Here is a 27911-nt window from a genome sequence, read left to right on the forward strand (position 1 = left end):
CAGGTGGTATGTGTTCAAAACTCTGCAAATAACCTACGAAAAAGACTGTTTCCAGGAAGTTTTTGATGGTGTCTACATACCAACTGGACTTAAATTTTTCAAACATGTTTCTTTTGAAACTCTTTTATTTTCTATTGGAGCATAGCCGATTATGGAGCATAGCCGATTAACAGTGCTGTGATAGTTTCAGGTGGATAGCAAAGGGACTCAGCCATACATGCACGTGTATCTATTCTCCCCAAACTCCTCTCCTATCCAGGCTGCCACGTAACTCTGAGCAGAGTTTCCTGTGCTACACGGTAGGCCCTTGTTGGTTATCCATTTTAAACATAGTGGTGGGTACATGTCAATCCCAAACTCCCAACTATCTCTTCCTCCCATCCTTACCCCCGGCAACCATTATCAAACACGTTTCTTGTTTTTTTTTTAATTGAAAAAATATTTTAGTAAAATATGATATGAAATTTAGCATCTTAACCATTTTAAGTGTGGAGTTCAGTAGGGTTCATTACGTTCACTTTGCAACCAATCTCTAGAACCCATCTTGTCTTCCCAAACTGAAACTGTCCCCATTAAACAATAACTCCCCTGCCCCCTCCCCCTAGCCCCTGCAAACCACCATCTTACTTTCTGTCTCTGTGAATTTGACTCCTCTCCGTCTAGTCAAGGCTATGGTTTTTCCTGTGGTCATGTATGGATGTGAGAGTTGGACTGTGAAGAAAGCTGAGCGCCGAAGAATTAATGCTTTTGAACTGTGGTGTTGGAGAAGACTCTTGAGAGCCCTTTGGACTGCAAGGAGATCCAACCAGTCCATCCTAAAGATCAGTCCTGGGTGTTCATTGGAGGGACTGATGCTGAAGCTGAAACTCCAATACTTTGGCCACCTCATGCGAAGAGTTGACTCATTGGAAAAGACTCTGATGCTGGGAGGGATTGGGGGCAGGAGGAAAAGGGGACGACACAGGATGAGATGGCTGGATGGCATCACCGACTTGATGGACGTGAGTCTGAATGAACTCCAGGAGTTGGTGATGGACAGGGAGGCCTGGCATGCTGCAATTCATGGGTTCGCAAAGAGTTGGACACGACTGAGCGACTGAACTGAACTGAACTGAGGAACCTCACATGAGTGAAAACAAACAGTATTTGTCCTTTTATCACCGGCTTATATCACTATGAATAGTATCTTCAAGGTTCACCCACCTTCTAGCAGGTGTCAAATTTTCCTTCCTTTTTAAGGCTGAATGATATTCCACTGTATAGATAGACCACATCTGGCTTATCCATTCATCTATCCATGGACACCTGGGTTACTTCCACTTTCTGGCTATGGTGAATGGTGCTTCCATAAACACAGGTATACAAGTATCTCTTCAATCCCCTGCTTCAATTCTTTTGGGTCTATCCCCAAAACTGCTGAATCACGTGGTAATTCTAGTTTTAATTTTTTGAGGACCCACCATACTGTTTCCATAGCATCTGGTATCTGCACCATTTTACAAGCTCACCAACAATGCACAAGGGTTTCAGTTTCTCCACCTTCTCATCGGGCAAAGAAAACATTTTTTAGAACCGTCACTCACACATAACAAAAGACAGCAAATTTAAGTCAATTCATTTTATTGAGTTTTGCAAAAAACATCTTTTAACAACAGTCAAAGAATAAGAAAGTATTACAGAAGTTCAAATAGATCCAATTGTAGCATACAGCAGAGCATGGGATTTAAGTCTTATTGTGTGATTTCCATTAATTCACTGTCATAAAATGAATATACGGCCTTTCCTGCTAGGAAATTGCTTCTATATGTTCACCTTACATGGGCCTTCTGAACTTGGTGTATTTTAACAGCAGATCAGCATTTTAAGAATTTGAATTTAGTTAATTAGATGGGAGAAATTCTTTTACAATGTGTATGTACATCAAATTATTTATCAAGTCACCAGAAGGTACACTTTAAAAACCTTACAATTTTATTTGTCAATTACATCTCAATAAAGCTAAAAAAAAGAACTTAGGGCCTATCAATGATTTTAAAATATGGGAGGGGAAGAGTTCACAGCAAAGGCAGTTGCTGTGCTAAGAAGAAAAATATGACTCAGTATAAAGACTGTTCTTGTTTAGTTGCTGTCATGTTTGACTCTTTTGCAATCCTAGGGACTGCAGCCCAATGGGCCCCTCTGTCCATGGGATTCTCTAGGCAAAAATACTGGAGTGGGTTGTCATTTGCTCCTCCAGGAGCTCTTTCCCACCCAGGGATCGAACCCGCGTCTCCTGCATTGGCAGGCGGGTTCTGTACCCTGAGCCACATGGGAAACCCTCACTATAAAGATAGGTATTAGTTAATTTTAAGTAAAAGAGGCATTTCATGTGCTACTCAAATGTGGGAAAATTCAATTGGCAAAAGAGAAATACTCATTATAGGGAGCTCTAAAAAAGTACACATTCTTTACAGGTACACATTCGCCTTATTGGATTTTTGTTTTTTCTCTGCCAATTATTTAAAAAATATAAACAAAGGTGTTTTAGCAAAACAAAAGGGTGACCAATTGATCTAGTAATTAATAAGCAATAATGGAATATAAAGGGGGTGGGGAGGGGTTTCATACTTGCCAAAGAATGACACGAAGAAAGAATACAAAATCTAAAATCGAGTCTTGCTCATCAACTAAAGTAAAAAAATTTACTCAACATTTTCCAGTTTAAAGTTTCTTATTTCTATTTAGTTCTTAAAATAACATTAAGATATTTCATGTTGAATTTAAAACTAACTAAAAGCATTACATTTTATTATATTACTTTAAATTTAGCCTTAAATTTTACAGAAAATTTATTTATATTAAAAAAATGGACATAAAAGTAGTCTTTAACGTTAAAACTCATAATATCGGAAATATCATGGGTGTGTACAAGGTAACCTACAGTTTCCCATGTTTGACACTATTTGCTGAAGCACTAAAATACTTCTATACTATGATGTCTATATAAGTCTATACTTCTATACTATGATGTCTAAATAAGTCTATACTATGATGGAAATAACAATTATCCAAAAATTATTGCTCGTTCATCATGGGCCACATTGCATCAAGCAAATGAATTCATAGGTTTGAGGTTTTATCCTCCAATTCAGGATTTGCGCCCTTTATCAAATACCTGCAATGTTTTGCAACATCCAGTTGAAAATAGGCAAACAATTCTAGGCACTACCACAAGCTCTAGAAAAAATTATGATAATTCCCTATGATGAATTCAATTGTTTCAAACACAGTGCTAAAACCTTCTAACTCTATGTAAGAATTCTGTGGCTATGAGACTGAATCCTGCCTCCTGTCACTTATTCATCAAGGCCAGGATCATGTCACAGGTCAGGTCCTGCTCCAGGTCCTGCTCCAGGTCCTCACCTCCGGTCTTGGCTTCTAAGAAGTCAATGGGCACCATCTCTCCTGGGTACAGCTCTCCACTCACCAGGGATACCTCCTTGGCTGCAGCTTCTTGGGGAAAAAGGCACAGGGTTGGTATATTTAAAATAAAGCCGAGAAATTAAAATTGATAGACGGTGCAACTGTATCTTGGAACTGACTGCTGAATTTTTAGCACAGCAGTAAGCGTTTTAGAAAGCAATCCTTCCGTTTATAGAACAGTACAAATGTGGTGCTGGAGAAGACTCCTGAGAGTCCTCTGAACAGCAAGGAAATCAAACCAGTCAATCCTAAAGGAAATCAACTGGGAATACTCATTGGAAGGAGTATACTTCGGCCACCTGATGCGAAGTGCTGGAAAAGACCCTGATGCTGGGAAAGATTCATGGTAAGTGAAGGGGAAGGCAGAGGACAAGATGGTTGGATAGCATCACCGACTTAATGGACATGAATTTGAGCAAGCTCCGGGAGATGGTGAAGGACAGGGCAGTCTAGTGCTGCAGTCCAGGGTCACAGAAAGTAGAACACGACTGAGTGGCTAAACAATGACAACAACACAGTCATTTGCTGTAGCAGCCCCAGGAGATGGACATGGTGGCCATCAGCTCCACCAGGCCCAGGGACAGCCCACCAGAGTGGCCAAGGACGTCACCGCCTGGCTCACAGGTCCAGCCAGGACCCCAGGAGACGGGGGTGTGGATCCACCGGGCCCCCAGGCTCATTCCTCTCTGATTCCTCACTGCCATCATCGCCCCCACTTTACCAACCCACCCACTGCGGCGGCAGTAGCAGCACTGGTAGGACCAGGCGCCTGCCCGAGTCGGGCACTGAGGGTTCCCTTTCACAGTAACTCCCGGCACCCAGGGAAACATACGACCAGAAACCACTGTGGAATAAAACCCGACTGGTTTAAAAGGAGGTACCGTCTTCCTTGGCTGGCTCTCTTGGGCTGGCGGGCTTCCTCTTCATTGCTCTTTCTTTTTCCACGGGGGTCGGCGTTTCCTGCCCAGAGTTACATTTTTTGGAGTGTCTGTGCATGTTGCCCTGTAGAGGGGAGAGGGAAACGACACAGCAGGGGGCAAGTCATTGTTGCCAGGAACGGCCTGGAAAACCCACGGCTAAAGACACAGGACGCAGGGAAGATCGCGTGCCTCACACAGTTTGTACAAACAAGACAGCTTTTTAAAGGAGACTGCTTTCTGTTGTGTTTAGGTCTAGCCAAAATCCAGCTCGTCTTTAACTATTTTAAAAATCATAGGTGTCAGTGAGAAGACAACATTTATTTTTCTGGACTGTCTTTACTCTATGAAGCGAGGCTTGAAAATTTAAAGACTGGATCCCGGATTTTATGAAAATCAGTGATATTCCATGTATGTTTCACTGTGCTGTCAGCTTCCCCCCAGAAGGTATTAAGATTGTACAACATCTGGAGTTAAAAAGGCAGCTCAGAGCTTTCATATCAGACCTATTAACCATATATTTTTGTCAGCAAACACTCAGGATGATTTAAAATAAGTGAGAACACTTACACTATCTGACAAGTTCATAAACTAAAGTCAGATATTGGCAGCATGTCATTAAATACGTCCATTATATAAAACACGCCTCCTAATTTCCATTTTGACTTCAATGTGGTGCTAAGGGCCATCCTGGTGTGTGGGGAGAAGGAGGGAGGATTCACATGTCAGGGGAGGGGAAATATTATTTAAATTTCTTTCATTTTATGCTTAGACATAGGGGTTGGAACACTGCTTCAACAGCAGACTTGAGTAGCTGGGACAGAAACTGGTCTGTGAAGCTGAAAATACGTACATTCTGGCCCTTTACAGAAAAAAAGTGTACCAATCCTTGGTTAATAAAATGATAATGGATATAAAACCAAGCCTTTTGGAGTCAAAGATTCTTCTGTGAATATGATAAAAAGCAATGGCTCCACCCCCAGCAAAGTTCATAAATCTCCATCTACGACTTCCCGACGTCATGAAGTTCATGGCTAAGGACCCCTGATACCAGTTTTGGATGAACAAACAAAACAAAAAACATCCAGCCTTTAAAAAGTAAGTGGGGTAAGATTTTAGTAAACATATCGATATTTGGGGCTTCCCAGATGGCACCAGTGGTAAGGAACTCGCCTTCAAATGCATGAGCATACAAGACATGAGTATTCAATCCCTGAGTCAGGAAGGTCCCCTGGAGAAGAAAATGGCAACCCACTCCAGTATTCTTGCCTGGAGAGTTCCATGGACAGAGGAGCCTGGTAGGCTACAATCCACAGGCTTGCAGAGTCGGACACGACTGAGTGACTTAGCACACATCACACAGGGCCCAGAGAGCAAAGTGTAATAATACAACAGACATTTGTGTCAGGGAAATGATTCTCAAGAGAGGAGGCCCCTGGTACTCTGAATCCAGAGTGGGGGTCCTTTCTGGGGAGGAAGCGGGGTGGCATTCTGGCACCCACTCCAGTATTCCTCCCTTGAGGAGTACACAGGGTCCACTGTGTGTTAGAGACAGGCAGTCTGTGAATCACTCTTGACTGGAGCGTGGACTGCTTTACAGTGTTGTCAGTTTCTGCTATGCAGCAAAGTGAATCAGCTGTGCATGCCCGCGTGCTCAGTCGTGTCCAGCTCTTTGTGACCCTGTGGACTGCAGCCTGCCAGGCTCCTCTGTCCATGGGATTCTCCAGGCAGGAATACTGGAGCGGGTTGCCATGCCCTCCTCCAGGGGATCTTCCCGACCCAGGGATTAAACCCGCGTCTCCTGCATCTTCTACATCACAGGTGGGTTCTTTACCGCTGAGCCACCGGGTAAGCCTGAATCAGCTACAGGTGTACATATATCCTCTCCCTTTTGGACCTCTCTACCACCCCCCACCCCACCCTTCTAGGTCATCACAGAGCACTGAGCTGAGCTCCCTGCACTACACAGCAGCTTCCCACTGTTAACCGGTTTACCCACGGTAGCGTATATACGTCAATTCCACGCTCTCCATCCATCCCACCCTCCCCTTCCCCTGCTGTGTCCACTGTCCTCTGCCACTTTAAAAAAAGTAAATTGGAGTATCCAGATATGCTTTCATTTATTTACACAGAGTTTTTTTTTTTTTTTTTTGAGTAGTTTTACATTCTCAGCAAAATTGAGAGAGAGGTAGAGATTTTCTGTCCTAAAAATCCTGCTCTGCGCCTATTCATTCCTCCTTCAAGCCCAACCCTTGGAGGCCATTGATCTTTTTATTGTCTCCATAGTTTTGTCTTTTCCAGAGAGTTATGTAGTTGGAATCATATAATCTGTCGTCTTTTCAGACTGCTTCTTTCACCTAATGAGCATGTACAGTTCCTCCATGTCTTTTCATGGTTTGATGGCTCATTCGTTTTTAGCACTGAATAATATCCCACTGTCTGGATGCACTGCAGTTTATGTATCCATCCACCTACTTGAGGAAGCCTTGGTTGCTTCTGAGTTGGGCTATTATGAGTAAAGCTTCTATGAACACCTGTGAGCAGGTTTGTATGTAAATATAAGCTTTCAGCTCTCTGGGGGTACATACCAAAGAACAGGGTTGCTGGATTATACTGTACGAGTACATTTAGTTTTGCAGGGAACTTCCGAGCTGTCTTCCAAAGTGGCTGTGCTGTTTCACACTTTCCCCAGCAACGCATGACAGTTCCTGTTGCTCCACATCCTTGCCAGCATCTGGTATTGTCAGTGCTCTGGATTTTGGCTGCTCCAACAGGTGTGTTGTGGCATCCCATTTTTTTTAAGGATTAAACAAAATGACTTTTATTCTAACAAGCTATTATACATGTTTTGGTAAAATAGCAATTGTTTGAATTTGCATTTCCTTGATGACATATGATGGGGAATAATTTTTCGTGGGCTTATTTGCCATCTGTATAGCCTTCTAAGAAGATCATGGCATCCGGTCCCATCACTTCACAGCAAATAGATGGGAGAAAAGTGGAAGCAGTGACAGATTTTATTTTCTTGGGCTCCATAATCACTGAGGATGGTGACTGCAGCTATGAAATTAAAAGACACTTGCTCCTTGGAAGAAAAACTGTGACAAACTTAGTGTATTAAAAAGCAGAGACATCACTTTGCTGACAAAGGTCCATCTAGTTAAAGCTATGGTTTTTCCAGTAGACATGTACAGATGTGAGAGGTGGACCATAAAGAAGGGCGAGTGCTGAAGAACTGATGCTTTCAAATTGTAGTGCTGGAGAAGACTCTAGAAACTCCCTTGGACTGCAAGGAGATCAAACCAGTCAGTTCAGTTCAGTTTAATCGCTCAGTCGTGTCCGACTCTTTGTGACCCCATGGACTGCAGCACGCCAGGCCTTCCTGTCCATCACCAACTCTAGGAGTTTACTCAAACGTATGTCCATTGAGTCGGTGATGCCATCCAACCATCTCATCCTCTGTCATCCCCTTTTCCTTCCACCTTCAATCTTTCCCAGCATCAGAGTCTCTTCAAATGAGTCAGTTCTTCGCATCAGGTGGCCAAAGTATCGGAGTTTTAGCTTCAGCATCAGTCCTTCCAATGAACATTCAGGACTGATTTCCTTTAGGGTGGACTGGTTGGACCTCCTTGCAGTCCAAGGGACTCTCAAGAAGTCTTCTCCAACACCACAGTTCAAAAGCATCAATTCTTCAGCGCTCAGCTTTCTTTATAGTTCAACTCTCATATACATACATGACCACTGGAAAAACCATAGCTTTGACCTTTAGATGGACCTTTGTCAATCCTAAAAGAAAGAAATTAACCCTGAATATTCATTGGAAGGACTGATGCTGGAGCTCCAGTACTTTGGCTATCTGGTGTGAAGAGCCGACTAGCTGGAATAGACCCTGATGCTGGGAAAAACTGAAAGCAAAAGAAGAGGGCAACAGAGGATGCGATGGTTGGATGCATCACTGACTCAATGGGCATGAATTTAAGCAAACTCTGGGAGACAGTGTAAGACAGAGGAGCCTGGAGTGTCACAGACCGTGGGGTTGCAAAGAGTCAGACTCAACTTAATGACTAAACAACAATGACAAATTTATTCTTCAGTGAGGTATCTGTTAAAATCCTTGGTCCATTTTTTAATTGGGTCGTTTTCTCATGGTTGAGTTTTAAGAGTTCTTTGTATTCTGGATAAATCTTTTATCACATGTGACATTTGCAAATATTTTCTCCTAGTTTGTACCTTGTGTGTTCATTCTTTTGACATAGTCTTTCACAGAAGTTTTTAACTTTACTGAAACCCGTTGTATCAGTTATTTCTCTCATGGATCATGTCTTTGGTGTTTTTTCTGTAAAGACATCACCATACCAAGGTCATCTGGAACTTTTCCCCCTATGTTATACTCTAGGACTTTTACAGCTTTTTATTTTTTTTAACCTTTAAGTCTGTGATCCATTTTGAGCTAATTTTTGGAAGAGTGTAAGGCCTGGATCTTGATTTTTTTTTTTTTTTTGTATGTGGCTGTCCCATTGCTCCAGCATCATTTATTGAAAAGATTATCTTTTCTCCAATGTCTTGCTTTTGCTCCTTTTTCAAAGATCAGCTGATTGTGTTTTTGGAGGTCTATTTCTGGGGTCTCTATTCTGTTCCATTGATCTGTTGGGTCTGTTCTTGCACCAATATCACACTATCTGAAGTTTTACTTTTTAATAGTTTTTTTGTATTTAAAAAAAGTTTATTTAGTTGGCTGCATCGGGTCTCAGTTGCAGCAACCTGAGATCCCTTGTTGCGTCCTGGGAACTCTAGAGCACGCGGCTCAGTAGTTGCGACAACCAGGGCTGAGTTGCCCTGCAGCATGTGGGATCTTGGTTCACCGACCAGGGATTGAACCTGCGTCCCTAGCACTGGAAGGCAGATTCTTAACCCCTGGACTATCCGGGAAGTCCTTAAGGCTTTATACTAAGTCTTGAAGTCAGGGAGCATCAGTCTCCCAACTTCATTTTTCTCCTTCGATGTTACGGGTCTTCTGCTCTCTCTGTAAACCTTGGAATCAGTTTGTCAGTAACGACAAAGTAACTTGCCAAGACTTTGATGGGAATGGCACTGAGTCTATAGGTGACACCTTGATGATACTGAATTTTCTTATCCATAAACCTGGAATATTTCTCTACTCATTTGGTTATTCTTTGACTTCATTCATCAGAGCATTCTTCATTTCTGTTACAGTGTTACTGATCTCCAGCATTTCTTTTCAGTTCTTTCTTAGGATTTCCAGCTCAGCTTACATGGTGTGCTGTCTATTTTTTCTGTTAGAGCTCTTAGCATATGAATCATAGTTGTTTTAAACTCCTGGTCTGATAATTCCAAGGTCCCTGGCCCTCCTGATGCTCTCTCTCTTCAAATTTTTATTTATTTATTCTTGCTCTTTGGCATGCCCTGGAATTTTTTCTTGTTAGCTGGACATGATGTACTGTATAAAAGAAACTGCTCTAAATAGACCTGGGCTCCAAAATCACTGTGAACGGTGACTACAGCCATGAAATTAAAGGCTGCTTGCTCCTCGGAAGAAAAGCTATGACAAACCTAGACAGCATATTAAAAAACAGAGACATGACTCTGTGGACAAAGGTTCATATAGTCAAAGCTATGGTTTTTCCAGTAGTCATGTATGGATGTGAGAGTTGAATCATAAATGAGGCTGAGCACTGAAGAATAGATTCTTTTGAACTGCGGTGCTTGAGAAGAGTCTTGAGAGTCCCTTGGACTACAAGGAGATCAAACCAGTCCATCCTAAAGGAAATCAACTCTGAACATTCATTGGAAGGACTGTTGCTGAAGCTGAAGCTGAAGCTCCAATACTTTGGCTGCCTGATGCAGAGAGTCAACTCACTGGTAAAAGACCCTGATGCTGGGAAAGACAGGGCATGAGGAGAAGGGGGTGACAGAGAATGAGATGGTTGGATGGCATTACTGATTCAAAGGACATGAACTTGGGCAAACTCTGGGAGATGGTGAGGGACAGGGAAGCCTGGCGTGCTGCAGTCCACGGGGTCCCTAAGAGTTGGACACAACTTGGCAACTGAACAACAACAACAAATATTCTATCAAATGGACGGGCAGCATTTTATCTGTTAGTTGATAGACATTTGGGCAGTTTCCACTGCTTAATGAACAATGCTGCTGTGAACGGCTGTGTACACATTTTTGTGTAGTCATAAGCTTTCACTTCTTTGGGGTACATGACTAGGTGTGGAATCGCCAGGTTACATGGTAACTCTACGTTTAACTTTTTGAGGACCTGCCAGGCTATCTTATAAGGGGACTTCATCATTTAAAAATTTCACCAGTAGTGTATGAGGGGTCCAATCTCCACACATCTTTTGTTATCTGCCTTCTTTAATAACAGTTATCCTGATGGCTGTCCCATGGGGTAACTCACCGTCATCCTGCTTTGCATTTCCTTAGTGAGGAATCTTTTCACAAGCCTATAGTTTATCTGTATATCTTCTTTGGAGAAATGTCTACTTAGATCCTTTGCCTGTTTTTAATAGAATACTTATCTTTTTATTATTGAGCTGTAAAAGTTCTTTATATATTCTAGAGGCAAGCCCCAATGTGCTTGCTTGAATAGGAGGAAAAGTTTCAAAACTTCTGATTTTATGTTCTGAAGGAGTCTATGAGGCTGACTTACTCTTTCCTCTGTTTCCCTGTGGCTTCTTTACAATTTTAACTCAGCATGAATGACACTGTTTTTGGAGCACTGCCACTGCTTCTGTTTGAAATTCTGAAGTTTTAGCATTAACACTCTAAAACTGTCCCATGACACTACCCAAACACACAACGACCCTACCGTCGTCTCTTAAGAGGAAAGACAGTTTCCTCCATAAAAGTCAAATTCAGATCATTTTAAACTTTTATAAAGTTAGAGTGAAGCTTACATTATATCTAGGAATCTGGCTAATCATCTCTGGTGCTTTTAAAATGTCCATAAATTGACTTTTTTCTTTCAAAAGGGACTCATCCCCCATCCCTGGAATAGGGCCTGAATTATGTGATGCATTTGCAATGAATAGAAGTAGGGTCGTGTCACTTTTAAGACTAGGGGACAAAAGGCACCATGGCTTCCTCCTTGCTATGTCTCACTCGCTCTGGTTATGAGGATACTTGAGCAGCCCAATGGAGAGGTCCATGTGATCAGGAACTGTGGCCTCCAGCCAATATTGAGGGTGCCAGCTTGGAAGTGGTCCCTCCAGCCCTCGTCAAGCCTTCAAATGACTGCAGCCCTGACAACATGCTGATTGCGACCCGTGAGAGACCCAGAGCCAGAGCCATGCCAACTTCCTGACCCACAGGAAATGAGACAGGACAAATGTGGGTTGTGTTAAGCCAGTACGTTGGGGGTAATTCGTTATGCCATAGATAACTAATATAACATCTAAAAAATGATAAATAGAAGAGGAAGTGTATTTCTCAGCATAGTACCAATGGCACGAGTCTAAGAATATCTACAAAACGTATGAAAAACAGCATTCTCTCTATGAAGTAGCCTAAATTGAATCCACAAGGACAATTCTTTAAAACGTTACCTGAGAAGCAGGGGTTCTTTAGTCTGAGGACTCCCTAAAGCCATTTGCAAGATTCTGTCTGCAGAATTGTCTTTTTCCACAGAAGGGAGACCACACATTTATATAAGATTTCCAAGACTTTCGTGACTCCAAAAAACTAATAACCACTTTCCTAAGGCATGACAGATGCTATCTTAAATCGTAGCAAGTTTCTATAATCAGGTTTAAACTGCCTGGGTTGACACTGTGCCTGGGGGATCCCAGGATCTTTTCAAGGAGGATTTATTGTGACTTGAGTGAGCTTACCCAGCGGGAAAAACCTTTGCCACACTTGGGGCATTCGTAAACAGTCGGGACGAAATTGATATTGTGCTGTTTCTTGGAGTGCACATTTAGAAGCTGCTGCTGTCGGAAACATTTAGTGCAGGCGAGACAGATAAACGGCTTCTCTCCGGTATGGGTACGTATGTGAACTGTCATATGACGTTCCTAGAAGGCAAGGAAAACAAACAGGCTTAGCTACTAACAATTTTTTAGTATCAGGCATTATTTATTGTGTGTGTTTAGTCACTCAGTCGTGTCTGACTCTTTGTGATCTCATGGACTGCAGCCGGCAGAATACTGGAATGAGTTGCCATTTCCTCCTCCAGGGCATCTTCCTGACCTAGGGATTGAACCTGCATCTCTTGCATTGCAGCGGATTCTTTCCCGCTGAGCCACTGGGGAAGCCCCATTATTAACTGCATACCTCTCCCCCGCTCCTCCAAAGATATGTGCATTTTTAAGAAAAAACAAAGCCAATGCATTCTCAACACAGCTCTACCATGGAAGCTGCACAGTATGGCCTCTAGGAAGCAAGGTCTTACCCAGTCCTTGCCCCTAGGTTACCAAGTTCTCACGATTAATCCCAGCCGGTCCTTCACTCCCGGGGGGATGAGGCAGACCACACTTGGAAGAGTGAAACCGAAATCAATTTCTTCTCCAGAAGAGCTCATGTAGCTGCAACCTCATTCCTATAATTATTTGCCATGATCCGAGTTTACAAAGAGCAGACAGATCCTGCAAACTTGAAAACCTGTTGTTAGAGTTTCAATTCAGCGGATATTTGGGGGTTGAAGGAAGTTAAGCATCTACACGTATTCCTGGCTATTACCCGACGGTGTACAGCAAATCTCCCTATCGACTTAAAAGCACAGTGGTGAAAATCATTGTTCTCAGCAAAGAAATCACCAGAAATTTTAACTAAGATTTCTATGAGTAACTCATTTGGGGCATCAAGACAAAAATATAGATCCTACATGCGGTGGGACAACTGAGTTTTCGTGCCGCAACTACTGAGCCTGTGCACCTAGAGCCCATGTGCTGCAACGAGAACCCACCGCGATGAGAACCCCACACGTTGCAACTAGAGTGTAGCTCCCAATGTCCACAACTTGAGAAAAGCCACAGGCATCAGCAAAGACCCGGCACAACCAAAAATTTGCAAATTAGTTAAAAAACAAGACACACAACAGTCCTGCTTGGTGTGGCTGCTCTGACTCATGTTCGGGCAGCCCCACTGCTTTTGCACCATCAATGCCAACGTCACATAGCGAAAGGGCAGAGAGTGTGTTGGCAGCATGACTACTTAATGACAGTGACTTTGACCTTATGCTTCTGATTGGCTTCAAGGACCTCAAGGGGTCTGTGAGCCACGCTTTTGAACCCACGCTGTAAAAACAACTCTTGGGTCACGCACAGCTGTCTTTTGGCTATTCTAAATAGTCTCTTTTATGGAAGGCATGATTTTCCAGAATATGTTCAAAGTGGAAGAGAATCCCACTCCAGCCCTTCCTTCTTCCATCTCCCCCTGTCCCTCAGCGCCTGCCCGGGGTCCCTGATACACAGTACCTGCTTGCAGGTGTAGCTGCAGTATCCACACTTGAATTTCTTCTCATTTTTGTGAGTTTTCTGGTGCTGGATCAGAGTGTAGCGATCGTGGAACACAGCAGGGCAGTAACGGCACTTCATCTCTGCAGCTTCGTATGTGTGCAGGTTGCGCAAATGGACACCTAAAAGCATCATGGAGCATCATGTACAAGAAATTATTTTCTGTGAGGTCGATTTTCCCCTACCCTTCAAGTAGAGTTTCTCAGCTTTGGAACTACCCTGAGATACTGCAGGTTCTCTTTCAGACCATTACGATAAACCAAATAAAACAAATATTAATACATGGATGTTTTTGCTTCCCAGTACCTATAAACTTATGTTTATGCCAAACTATCGTCTATTAAGTGTGCAGTAGCATTGTGTCTAAAAAACTAGATATACGCTTTAATTTAAAACTACTGCTTTAAAAAATGCTAATTGTCATCTGAGCCTTCAGCAAGTCATAATCTTTTTGCTGGTGGAGGATTTGAAATATTGTGAGATTTATACCAAAATGGGATACAGTGACAAGAAGTGAACAGCTGTAGTCAGAAAAAAATGGAACAGATAGACTTGCTCAATGCAGGGTTGCCACAAACGTTCAACGTGTAAAAAACACAGCATCTGAGGAGCGCAATAAAGCAAAGCGCAATAGAATGGGGTCTGCTGGTAGTAACACTTGAAGCTGGCTGATGTCTTCCTGGGCGGGGTGGGGGCACCCTGGGTGCTGCAGGATGTATGTTTAGCAGCATTGCTGGCCTCCCCCCTCTAGCACCAGTCACATCCCTTCCTCCCCAGGGTGATAGCCAAAGTGCCTTCAGATACTGCCAAATGCCCACCTCCCCAGCCATAAAGTCATTCTCGGCTGACAACTGATGCTTTAAATGCACAGTGTACTGACATCTCATGCTAATATTCTTTCTCATGGAGTTAAGCACATAAGGTAGGACATATCGGACCCAACATGTTCATTAAACAAAGCACTTGGAGAACCTTACTATGTGGGTGGATTTTTAGGATAATGTTAAGATGGTTTTATGTGCGTGTCTGTGCACATGCTGACTGTGTCCGACTCTTCGCAACCTTATGGACTGTAGCCCACCAGGCTCCTCAGGCAAGAATACTGAAATGGGTTGCTATTTCCTTCTCCGAGGGATCGTCCCAATTCCGGGATAGAACCCGTGTCTCGCGTCTCCTGCATCGGCAGGTGGGTTCTTTACCACTCTGTTGCCTAGGATGGTTTTACGTAACAAAGATATAACCTCTGCAATTTTTGCATAATTAAAAAAAATATATTTATTTGGCTGTACCAGGTCTTAGTTGGGGCATGCAGGATTTAGTTCTCTGATCAAGGATCAAACCTGGACCCCTGCATTGGGATCTCTGAGTCTTAACCACTGGGCCACCAGAGGAGTCCCTAACCTCTGTATTCTGATGTAAAAGCCCAGATGTTCTGTTAGATGTCAAGCCTCTGATTTTCCTATGTCGTAATGGACAGACACACTCTGAGATAATTTCTTGTCAACTGAGTCTAGCGCGACTTGGCTTTGTGATCCTTTGTGTCAGAGGCTAAACTAAAGTCAGCAACTGCTGGGTAGAGGTACACATGCCAGGTGTGCCGCTCAGTCATTTAAAGAGCTTGGTATCTCCTATAGAGACAAGAAGGAGGGCTGAGCTTGGCTTGTTTACAGAACATCTCGTGACATGTATGGAGGGTGTCACTGACTCAGATGGGCCATAACCTGTATGTCTTGGCGGTGGTGTCGAAAACGTCCCTTCTTGGCAACTGGCTCATGATTCACGCCCTACAAGGTCCCGCTGGGCTGTGTTTTGAAACTGACAAAGATTTTGAAGAAAAATAAAAGCTAAGGCTTCACTAAACACCTTTACCCTTTCAGAAATGTTTTCAAAATAGCGTCTCTCATCTCTAGAATTTCTCCGGGCAAACTGGGGACTCTCTCTCTGCTGGCATATTCTGAGCATCACAGTGTTATGTGTTTTAGGAAGAGGACAGAGGCAGTGGAAACTGAGGGACCAGGAACCCTGGAACAAAGGAGAGAGGCTGGCTCACTCACTCTACCTGTCCCCCACCCGACACCAACTACAACCAGTTTTCCCTGAAGGTGGCATATGATCCCAGCTCTCAACCCGGCACTCAGACGTGCTCAAGGTGCCTCCTCTGTTATGATGGTTTACCTGGTCACAATGTGGATTTCATGTCACAGGAAGAGGACTGTTTCACTGAAGCAAGTTCCTTATGGAAAGAACCATGTCTCACTTCTTTCTTTTGTACCTTTAGTTCCCAGAACTTTTCAGGGTCACAGCAGGGGGTTAAGAAAAGCTTACTGAGTGTCACTGGACAGAACACTGATAAAAGATTCAGAACCTGCAACGAGGCCATGTCCTGGCATCCTGGTCACGGGACTCTGGGGTAAGTTCGCTTTCTGTCTCTGATCCCCTTCGTCATTTGTAAAAAAAAAAACAGACCCAATACGGAGCCAAGTAACACCTGGAGGAAGCCCATTATGAGCTCAAATGCCTGTGAGAGCTCATTTTTGTACCTAGACTGGACCTGGACCAAACTCTGAAACTGCAATTATGCGACAGAGCCACAAGATGGCACTATAGGACCGCTGGAAAAAACAACAGCAACCAAAAAAAACACACAAAAACCCCCAACCCAACCCCAGGAGCAGTTCTTGAATCCTACTGCCTCCCTGCCATCAGGCCCAGAACTCCTCAGGTTTCCCAGAGCTGCACACAGTGGGTGGGAGAGAGGCTCAAGAAGGAGGGGATATATGAATACATATAGCTAAGTCACATTGTACTGTAAAGCAGCTGTGAAAAGTCAAAGTCTTTGCGGCTCTATCATATTCAAGTCTTGCAACCCCATGGATTGTAGCCTGCCAGGCTGCTCTGTCCATGGGATTCTCCACGCACGAATACTGGAGTGGGTTTCCATTTCCTTCTCCAGAGGATCTTCCTGATCCCGGGATTGAACCCAGGGCTCCTGCACTGCAAGCAGATTCTTTACGGTCTGAGCCACCGGGAAAGCTCAAAGCAACTACACGCCAATGAAAAGAACAATAAAGGAAGTTCCGGCCGCCAGACACTCACGCAGGTCGCTCTTCCTGGCGATGACGGTGGCGCAGTGCGGGCACTGGTACTTGGGGACGTTCTCGCTGTGCTTCTGCAGGATGTGCATCTTCATGGTCCCGCTCTGGGTGAAGCGGGCACGGCAGATGTGGCACTCGTAGGGCTTCTCACCTGGGACGTGGAAGACAGCAGTGACCCCTGCTGAGGCGCCCCACCCCGAAACCCTGGTGCTCCCCAAAGGAGAGCACCTCCCCAAAGGTGCTCCCCTGCGGCTGAAAGCCTTTCTTTCCCCCAATATTCCCTTTTCAGCTCCTTCATCCTACATTTGACTCTCCAGTGAGCGCGAGATTCCTGAATCAAGCCGGACAACATCATGTCCAGCTGTGTGGACAGTGGGCCAGAGGGAGCGACTCTCCTACCATCTGGTGGCTGCTCATGGTTCAAGACCCACGCGTGCCTGTGTGCTCAGTCGCCCAGTCATGTCCAACTCTTTGTGACCCTATGGACTATAGCCCGCCAGGCTCCTCTGTCCACGGGATTCTCCAGGCAAGATACTGGACTGGGTTGCCATGTCCTCTTCCAGGGGATCTTCCTGAACCAGGGATGGAACCCGCGTCTCTTGTGTCTCCTGAGCTGGCAGGTGGGTTCTGTACTGGGAAGCCCTTAGAGAAAGCAATGCTGTACCTATTTGGCCTTAAGCAGGAGAAAGTCCTACCTGAATGTGTTCTCATGTGCCGCTTCAGCTTGTAGGTGTCTTTGCTGGCATAGCTGCAGAGGGAACACTGAAAGGGGCGCTCACCCGTGTGTGAGCGGATGTGGCGCTTCAACTTGCTTGCCTGGTAAACAAATGAAAGATATTTATTGCAATGGAAACATCAAACCTGCGGACTCTTGAATAAAGTAGCATTATAAAAGATATGTAAATGAGTCCAACGTTAACATCAGAGCCCATTTCACACCCTGGAAAACACGCTAAGCCTTTCATTTTCCTTTCTGGGTTGGATGGTGTTCTTCATCTGAGTTGTGTGCACTGAGATCCTCGGGCAATAATGAGCAGGAGGATCAAGAGACTCTCATCTTCAGCTTCGCTTTGCAAGAGAAGATGGAAATCCAGACACTCAGTGCAAACACGATTTTATTTTCATTTCTAAAGCAACATCCTCTCAAAAGCGGCAAAGTTTAGATTATGCTGCAGAAGCACGGAGGCCATAAAACTATTGTTTGTGTAAATAGAGAAACTTGAAACATGAGCTCTTGAATGGACCTGCATCTGTTGGAGGCACTTCACAGCTCCAAGTCCTGTGGACCCTAAACAGCCCAGGGATGGAGGAAAGCCTTCTTGGTAATTAAGAAGAGGTTCCAAGGATTTCCCTGGTGATCCAGTGGCTAGGACTCTACGCTCCCAATGCAGGAAGCCCAGGTTCAATCCCTGGTCAGGGAACTGGATCCCACATGCCACAACCCACAGCAAAGAGTGAAATAACTATCTTTTAACAAAAGAATAGGTTCCACGCGGCAGTAGTTTCTCCATGAGAAGTAACTTTAAAAAAATTATTTATTTTATTTCTGAATGCATCGGGTCTTTCTTGCTGCACAGGCTTTTCTCTAGTTGCAGAGCGCGAGGGCTCCTCTCTGGTTGTGGGGCACGGGCTTCTCAGCCCAGTGGCTTCTCTTGCTGTGGAGCATGGGCTCTAGGTACTCAGCCTTCAGTAGTTGTGGCCCAAGGGCTTGCTCCGTGGCATGTGGGCTCTTCCCAGATCAGGGATTGATCGAATCGTGTCCCCTGCACTGGCAGGCAGATTCTTGTCCTCTGTACCACCAGAGAAGTAACTTTTAAGTAGAAGAAAAGTAACATTTAAGTAGAAAAAAAATACACCACATTCTAATTTGATTAGAATGTATGTATCCTGCTTAGTTAAAAGGCAGACATGCCTCTCATTTGATCTTTTTTTTTTTTTTGCCTATTTTATTACCTTCAAGAACTGTTCTTACTCTGTAATCACTTATTTGGGGCCTTTATCTACCTTTAGTAGAACAGAAGGTAATCACCCATGCCTGGAATACAGATGTCAGAAAGCCCTGAGCAGCCTCTCTGTAATCTTAGGAGGGCTGCACTGGGTTGGGTTCCCTAATAAGCCTGAAGAACATTCTAGAACAGGGGAAGACTTGGAAAACAACAGCCGAACCAAAGAAATTCGGCTTTTAGATTTTCATTTTTATTTATTTTTGGTCGGACTGGGTCTTCGCTGCTGCGGGCAGGCTTTCTCTAGCTGCAGTGAGTGGGGGCGCTCTTGGTCGCAGTGTGATGGCCTCTCACTGCGGTGGCTTTTCTTGTTGCAGAGCACAGGTACTAGGCGCACGGGCTTTGGGAGTTGCAGCACGTGGGCTCAGTAGCTGTGGCCCACGGGCTTAGGAGCTCTGTGGCCTGTGGGATCTTCCCAGACCAGCGATCGGACCCCTGCACTGGCAGGCTGATTCTTTATCCACTGCGCCACCAGGGAAGTCCCAGCTTATATTTTTAGAAGAAAAAAAGAGATCTTTGAGTGTACCAGAAAGCAAAACAAAAAGAACTTTTAAAATCATAGCACAAAAGGTTTGATAAGTTGCACGGTGTGAATGATCAAAGAAAAGTGTTAGTCATATAGGCGTGTCCGACTCTGTGATCCCATCCATAGACTGTAGCCTGCCAGGCTCCTCTCTCCATGGAATTCTCCAGGCAAGAATACTGGAGTGGGTAGCCACTCCCTTTTCCAGGGGATCTTCCTGACGCAGGGATCGAACCCAGGTCTCCTGCACTGCAGGCAGATTCTTTACTGTCTGAGCCACCAGGGAAGCCCATCAAAGAAGCCTGTGTATAAACCTTCTCTGGACAGCCGTGAAAGCGAGGATGGGGAGAGAGGGGAGTTCAGAAGCTGCTATACCTACACCCCAGCCTTACTTACTCCTGCTGGCACTTGTGTATAGGGGTGATGTTAGGGAGGGGACCTGGGCTACTCCTCCTTAGAGCAGACCTTCATTCTGTGGCTTCATTCTGTGAAACCCCCCATTTGTGTTTTTGAAATGGAGCAGGAGCCTATACTTCTCTGGTGGCTCAGACAGTAAAGATTCTGCCTGCAATGCAGGAGACCCAAGTTCGATTCCTGGCTTTGGAAGATTCCTTGGAGAAGGGGAAGGCAACCCACTTCAATATTTTTGCCTGGAGAATTCCATGGACAGAGGACCCCGGGGGGCTACAGTCTATGGGGGTCACAAGGAGCCGGACACCTGAGCGACTCACACTTTCACTTTCAGGATCCTACGGTCCTTGTCCCCTCCCCTCCCCCCGAAATGTTCTCTGCCTGCCTTTTGTCTGTGCAAAACTTTAGTCGAAGAATAAGTTCAAAAAAAAAAAAAAGAATAAGTTCAACCAGAGAGCAAGAAATGCTGAAACTAAAGAAAAACAAAGTCAAAAGACACTAAATAACGATGTTTTCATTCAGCATAGTGAAGGACCTTTAGTTCTTTCTCAAGGGCTATAGACAATATTCTGGGCCATATCCTGTGAACTGTCTTATAGATACTAAAACACCAGGTGGAAAAGTTAACTACATGAAGACCAGATAGCACCGAGGACATGAGCTGCCACAATTCTGAGAAATGGCCTCAAAGAAATGGGAACAAAGGGATCCTGGAACTGAAGATTAACTGTACCTAAAACAACCAAGATGATGCTGGTCCAACCAGTGATGACCAATTTCAAGATGAGTGTTACAGATGACTGCTGTTTCTGCATGTAGCTCCCCACCCCCCAACTCTGTTTATAAAGGCTCTCACCCTCTGCTTGTCGGGGTTGGGGGAGTCGGCCTTTGGACAGACTTTCGCCACCCTCTCCCTCAAGTTGCTGGTGGTTTAGTCCCTAAGTGTGTCTGACTCCTGTGACCCCATGGACTGTAGCCCGCCAGGCTCCTCTGTCCATGGGATTCTCCAGGCAAGAATACTGGAGTGGGTTGCCATTTCCTTCTCCAGGGGATCTTCCCAACCCAGGAATCGAACCTGCATTGCAGGCAGATTCTTTACTGACTGGGCTATGCTGGCACCTGAAATAAAGCAAACTTTCCTTTCCACCAACCTGACCTGTTTATTGGCTTTTGAGTGGCGAGCAGCTGGACCCCACACACACTCTTTTGGTTACATTTTCATTATACAGTTACAACCTTTAACTCAGATGAGAAACAATTTTTAAAAATAGTAATAGCAAAAAAGAAAATTATTTTTGGAATCAAATCCTGACACTGTCTGTGAAATTTCCTAGTTGATGAAACACAGTTGCATCACTACTGCATTTAAACTTTCGCTGTCCCCTTCGGCTTAGTTGAGTTCGAGTGTCTTTTCCTTGCCCAATGGGCTCAGGACTCAGCATGTGCTGTACTGGACGGCAGAGTCCTTAAAACTTGCAGAAAAGTGACATTCGAAAGTAACTGCAGTCCAGTGGTTAAGAATCTGCCTTGCAGTACAGGGGACACTGGTTTGACCCCTGGTCGGGGAGGATCTCACATGCCTCGGAGCAGCTGGGTCTGTGAGTCACAACTGCTGGGCCTGTGCTCTAGAGCCCGGGAGCCGCAATTCCTGAAGCCCACACGCCCTAGAGACTATTGCTTCACAACTACAGCGTAGCCCCCACTTGCTGCAACTAGAGAAAACCTGCGTGCAGCAACGAAGACCCAGCACAGACAAAAATAAAAATAAATAAATAAGAAATTTAAAAAGTGACTCTACCCTGCTGCTGTCATTTCACTGAGAATGAGCTCAGTTTTCTGGGATGTATAAGTAAACCAATCTAGTTGAAATGATCATGATAAAACCGAAGATTCAAAAAGGTGGTCTCTGTCCTTAAGAACAGAAATGGCCATGTTTAAATCTTCAAGCAAGTTGCTTTGCATGGAACCAAGTACCACTGAGGAAAGCTCAAAGATTTCAGCAAAAATTCAAACCGGATCTGTGCTCTGTGTTAGAGCAAATACATTTTGGTTTTGTGGAATGAGTGCTACATGGAATGCTGGGTAGAATGTTTACACAAATATGAGAATTATTTCTCAAGGACCATAGATTACTTGTAATCTGTACACCATTATATATTACTTTCACTAGTTTGTGTCAAAGAAAAAAAAAAGAATCATGTTTTAAAAATTAAATTTAGAAACAAGAACGAGATATTGGAAGAGATTCTATTAGCAGTTTGATTTACAGAAACTTCTTAATAAGACACTAACTACAAAGAGTGAACTTACTTCTACACTAGCGTACTTGCACACGGAGCATTTAAAGGGTTTCTCGTGAGTGTGTTTGTAACGTCTATGCCGGACGAGTTCTCCACTGGTGACAAATGCCATGTCACAATCACCACACTTGTGGGGCCTGGTTCCTGTAAAAGCACACAGTTTATTCTTTCAAACAAGATTTAACAACAATTTTTCTAGGCAATTATAATGTATAAACGATACTCAGTCTCAAAATGATTTAAAAATTCAGAAGAGGCTCTTTAAACCAAATGCTCCAGAGAGATATAAGAAAAATCTTTGGACCATCCAATGTTTTTAACCAAAGTGGAAGAAAAAAAGACAAAACTAAAGTCTAAAAAAAGACACCATTTTAATTTAGAAACAGGTGGATGTGCCTTCTTACACAAGTCTCAACACGCATCCTGCAAGGGAAATGCCCCCCTCAGCTGTTTACCTGTATGGGTGTTGACATGATTCCGAAGGAGGGTGACTGTACGGAAAGCTTTCAGGCACAGGTGACACACGTGGGGCTTTTCAGTGCTGTGAATTTTCATATGACGATTGACACTCGAAATTCTAGAAGACGTGAACTTGCAGAAGTTGCAGTGGAAGGTTTGTTTTACTTCTGCGGGAGGGAGAGACAACATTTATGTGTTTGTAAACATTTTCCTTTAGGTGCTCAGATTCCACTTAAATACATCAAAGTAACTTGGCACATCCTTTTTTTTTTTTAAACCTAACGTGGTGACCCAACAAAAGACATTCCAGGCAAATGGTAACCAAAAGAAAGCTGGGTGGCTATACTAATAGACGAAATAGACTCTAACAAAAACTGTTACAAGAGACAGATAAGAACATAATGTAGGGCTTCCTGGGTGACTCAGTGGGAAAGAATTCACCTGCCAATGTAGCAGACATGGGGTTCAATCCCTGATCCAGGGAAGATCCCACCAGCTACAGAGCAACTAAGCCCATGTACCACAACTACTAAAGCCCGCACGCCCTAGATGCTGTGCTCTACAACACAAGAGGCCACCACAATGAGACGCCTGCACATGGAAACCAGCAAGTAGTCCCTGCTCTGCTGCAGCGAGGGAAAAGCCCTCGCAGTCAAAAATAAACAAGAAAGCATTTAAAAAAAAGAACATAATAGTAAAAGAGTCAAATCATCACGAAGATATAACAATTATAAACACATGTGCACCTAAAAATAGGTCTCCAAAATACTTGAAGCAAAAACTGAAAGAATTGAAAGTACGAAGAGAGCCTTCAATAGCAGTTGGAGACTTCAACAACCCACTCTCAACAGTGAACAGCACATCTGGGCAAAATATCATCAAGGAAACAGAAGACTCAACACAAACCTATCTGACAGAATAGACTTCTATGAACACTCCACTCAACAAGAGCAAAATATACATTTTTCACAGGTGTATATGGAACCTTCTCCAGGAAAGACAATAGAATAAACCAGGAAACAAGTGTCAATTAATTTTAAAAGACAGAAACAATCTGCCCTTTGACCATCACAGACTGAAGTCAGTAATCAATAAAAGAAAGAAATTTGGAAAATTCACAAATATATAGATTTAAACAATACACTCCTAAAGGACCAATAGGTCAAAGAAGAAATTGCAAAATACTTTGAGATGATGCTAACCACAAGTAAGAAGGGACAGTGGTAGCAGTGTGGTTTTCTAAACTGAATCACTTTTTAGCCCTGACCAACTGTTGCTAGAAGGAGGAAACAACAAAGGGTGGCCAGATACAGCTTTTTATAAAAGAGCTAAAGATTGAAATTTCAAGGGTGAAATCTCTTGATTTAGATAAGAGAGAAACTAAACTTTTTAAAAACCTGAACAAATAAATTTTGAGGGTCAGGTTTATCCTCTTTTCTAGCCTCAACTAAACATCCCCTTCCCTTAGAAGATGTCTTGGCTGCCTTCTGGGTATCACTCTGTCCATCTCCCAGCACTGACACACTGGCTTTGGTCTCCATCAGACCTCCCAGCCCCCAGGGCTGCAAAGTAGGGGGCAGATGGGGCCCAAGCTTCTATCTGTTGCTGTTGTTTAGTTGCTAAGTCGTTTCCGACTCTTTGCAACCCCATGGACTGTACCTGCCAGGCTCCTATGTTCAGGGGATTTCCTAGGCAAGAATACTGGAGTGGGTTGTCATTTCCTTCTCCAGGGCATCTTCCCAACCCAGGGATCAACTTCCCAACCCAACTCGCATCTCCTGCACGAGCAGGTAAATTCTTTACCACTGAGCCACCTTGGAAATCCAAGCTTCTATTTAAGTGCACCTAAGTAGAAGTGAGTCTCTGTACTATGCTTTTAAAACATTTGGTCACAAAACGCAAAACTCTTTTGCATTTGATTCACAATACAGAGTTCAAAGTTTCCTGCCATTCTGAAAACGACTAAAGCAACCACTACAAACTCAAACTGCCCTCTCCCTACTAAAGAGAATCAGTTGCCCTGCTGTTTGCAGAGCTTTTTGCACCAAAGGAACTGGCCTACCCTTTGCCTTGTTTCGATTTTTCGTAGTGCTGGGTTTTTCAAGGTGTGCTTGACTCAGTTCAGGTTTCTCTTTTTGTTCTTCCATATTTAAGTTTGAAAATGTCAGAACAATTTCATCTCTTCCTTCATCTCCTGGCCTTGCTTCCACAAGAAAAAACTGCTCTTCTGCTTTTTCACTGAATCCACCTTCAGTCAGCAGCTGTTCCTCTTCCTGACCTTTCTGGAGCTAATACACAAAAACAAGTATTCAAACAAGCACAATACTGTTAATTACAGCCTGGTGTAACTCTTTGCCTTGATGAAACCATAAAATCCACAGAGGAAAACACAAAAAAGTACAGAAAATTGCCCGTTGTAACCAAAATGCTTAAACTGTAATTATTAAGCATCAAGGGTTTGAATGGAACATTAATACAGTTTAGAAACTCAATGGATCTTATCGTATTCTAATTAGTGTAACTTCTTAAACTCTAAAAAAACTGCACAAGTTCTTCCATGATTTTTCTGGGACATATTTTTATTGTAACAATTTAATCTTTTTTTTTTTTTTGGATGTGGACCATTTTTAAAGTCTTTATTAAATTTGTTAACATATTGCTTCTGTTTTATGTTTTGGTTTCTTGGCCATTAAGGCATATGGGATCTTAGCTTCCAGGGATCAAACCTGCACCCCCCTGCACTGAAATGAGAAGTCTTAACCACTGACCACCTGAGAAGTCCCTGTGTTTAAAATACAAAATTTAAACCCCTTGTCCATATGTAATAATGCACAAGTTAGTCGCTCAGTCATTTCCGACTCTTTGCGACTCCATGGACTATAGCCCGCCAGGCTCCTCTGTCCATAGGATTCTCCAGGCAAGAACACTGGAGTGGGTAGCCATGCCTTTCTGAGGGATCTCCCCAACCCAGGGAAGGAGAACTCTAAAAAATAGTTTTGTGGCTCCCCCTTCCTTTTCTTAAAACCAGGTGTACCTTTATGGATCCAGTGCTTTCTTCCAGGCTCACTGCCGACTTACAGTCTTCAACGGCCCCAGTCACATTCTCCTCCAGAAGCTGAAATTGCATCACCTCCATCTGCTGCAGCGAGTATACCTCCTCCTGGACATTGAGGACACACTGGTGCAGGCTCTGCTGGGCTGCCTCCTCGAGCCACACCAGCGACTGCACCCCACTACCGGCCTGGCGCACCCTCACCTGCATCTCGTCCTCCTGCTGGGGATCCAGCCAGCTGAGGTCCTGCAGTTCAGCCTCTTCCGAGGGGAAGTGCACGGTCTGCAGGGTCAGGATGTGCCTCTCGATCTCCTCCGGGGCAGCCAGCACCAGCTCCGGCACCTCCTCCAGGATCGTGGTCTGGAAGGGTCCCTGAGCACTCTCCACCTCCAAACCCGCAGAGCCCGACTGTTCCTTTACTCGGCGCACCCCGTCATTGTCATTTTCCTCTTCTTTCTCCTCCTCCAGGGCCCTGTCTGGTATCAACTCTGGTTCTTTGATTTGGGTGAACTGCTCAGGGGGGACAGACAGCTCAGCCCCTGCCATTATGACTCCGCCTCTGTCAGAGAAAGAAGCAAGCCTGTCTGGGTGGGCACAGTGGGGGGTTCAGCCTAGTAGGCTTTGGGGCTGATCAAGGCCTGATAAGGTTCCAGTCCCCAAAGACTTGGGGGCTCACATGGGTCAGGACTAAGTTAACTCAGCCTAGGCTGAGAAGGAGCTGAGGCTAAGCAGGATTTAGGCTAAAGTAGGTGTTTGTCTAGAAAATTCTAGAACCAAAAGATTTGAGCCTGGGCAAGCTTTCAGCAAATGCACATTCCAGGCCTGGAAGGCTTGAGACTGGCCAGGCTTTCAGCAAATGCACATTCCAGGTCCAGAAGGGTGGCTTGAACCAGCTTCCCACCAGGACACAATTACAGACTGTGCACCATTTGAGCCATGGAGGCTTCAGGCCTAGGGCCTCCACCCACGCAGCCTTGGCCTTCAGGCCTCAGGCTCACCACATGTCCAGGCCTGGGGCATCGTTCCCTTCTTGGACCACCTCTCCCGGCTTGGTCCCTCCATGACTGGGCCCCTCCCCCACCTCTCTGGTGCAGCTCCCGGAACTTTTCCGCCATCCCGCCAACTCCCACACCCGCGTCCACGCGGAGCAGCTCCTCCTCCAGAGGAGGCTGGAGTCTGGCCCCCCTGGGGAGGGTCCTCACCCAAGAAGCGTGGCCTGGACGCGCCGCCCGCCAAGCCCACTGGAATCCGCCTCGTGCTGCATGCTGGCAGTCCACTGCCTGCTGCTGCCAGCCCGACTGGCTTCGAGGGTCAAAGACGGCAGTGCAGTGCGCAGGCGCAGAGTGGGAAAAAGGGGGGGGGGGCGTGCAAGGGGCGTGGCCTGGGGAGAGGGTGATGGAGGAGGCAGAAAGTGAGGGAGAGGAGGTGAGAGGTGCCCGGGGAGCGGCAGGTAGTGCTGAGACAATGGCCAGTGGGGATGGAGGGAGAGTGGAGGGGACCTGCAAAGGGCCCTGAGACGGGGGAGCTGAGGGGGCGGCGTGGAGGGGGACCTGCAGGGGGCGCTGAGAGACCATGAGAGGAGATGGATGAGGGAGTGAGGAGGGGAACCTACAGGGGGCGCTGAGAGACCACGAAGGGAGATGGATGGGGGAGTGGGGGAGGAACCTGCAGGGGGCGCTGAGAGACCATGAGGGGAGATGGATGGGGGAGTGGGGGGGAACCTGCAGGGGGCGCTGAGAGACCACGAGGGGAGATGGATGGGGGAGTGGTGGGGATCTGCAGGGGGCGCTGAGAGACCATGAGAGGAGATGGATAGGGGAGTGAAGGGAGGAACCTGCAGGGGGCGCTGAGCGACCACGAGGGGAGATGGATGGGGGAGCGGGGGGAACCTGCAGGGGGCTCTGAGAGACCATGAGGGGAGATGGACGGGGGAGTGGGGGGATCTGCAGGGGGCGCTGAGAGACCATGAGAGGAGATGGATGGGGGAGTGGGGGCGGGAACCTGCAGAGGGCGCTGAGAGACCATGAGGGGAGATGGACGGTGGAGTCGGGGGGAACCTGCAGGGGGCGCTGAGAGACCACGAGGGGAGATGGATGGGGGAGTGGTGGGGATCTGCAGGGGGCGCTGAGAGACCATGAGGGGAGATGGATGGGGGAGTGGGGGGGATCTGCAGGGGGCGCTGAGAGACCATGAGGGGAGATGGATCA

General features: G+C 45.2%; 1 protein-coding gene across 2 annotated transcripts; it reads right to left on the minus strand.

Annotated features, from left to right (window-relative positions):
• Window positions 1-1603: 1603 nt before the first annotated feature.
• Window positions 1604-27864, minus strand: CTCFL (CCCTC-binding factor like). 2 transcript variants are annotated; one of them, XM_086330913.1, is made up of 12 exons: window positions 26907-27864; window positions 25909-26263; window positions 25687-25812; window positions 24715-24940; window positions 22649-22819; window positions 22204-22337; window positions 17652-17772; window positions 16958-17107; window positions 13823-13983; window positions 12239-12421; window positions 4344-4464; window positions 1604-3492 (listed from the first exon to the last, which is right to left on the minus strand). In XM_086330913.1, the coding sequence occupies exons 1-12, from the start codon at window positions 26966-26968 to the stop codon at window positions 3332-3334; spliced, it is 1971 nt and encodes a 656-aa protein (XP_086187039.1). In that variant the 5' UTR covers window positions 26969-27864; the 3' UTR covers window positions 1604-3331. The 2 variants fall into 2 exon arrangements, with proteins under 2 accessions (XP_086187039.1, XP_086187040.1); XM_086330914.1 differs by having other exon boundaries at window positions 25687-26263; window positions 26907-27192.
• Window positions 27865-27911: the final 47 nt, after the last annotated feature.

The sequence above is a fragment of the Bos grunniens genome, chromosome 13, assembly GCF_055505025.1.
Source record: "Bos grunniens cultivar Pamir isolate PY7600 chromosome 13, Bosgru_T2T1.0, whole genome shotgun sequence".
In the NCBI taxonomy this organism is placed as follows: Eukaryota; Metazoa; Chordata; class Mammalia; order Artiodactyla; family Bovidae; genus Bos; species Bos grunniens.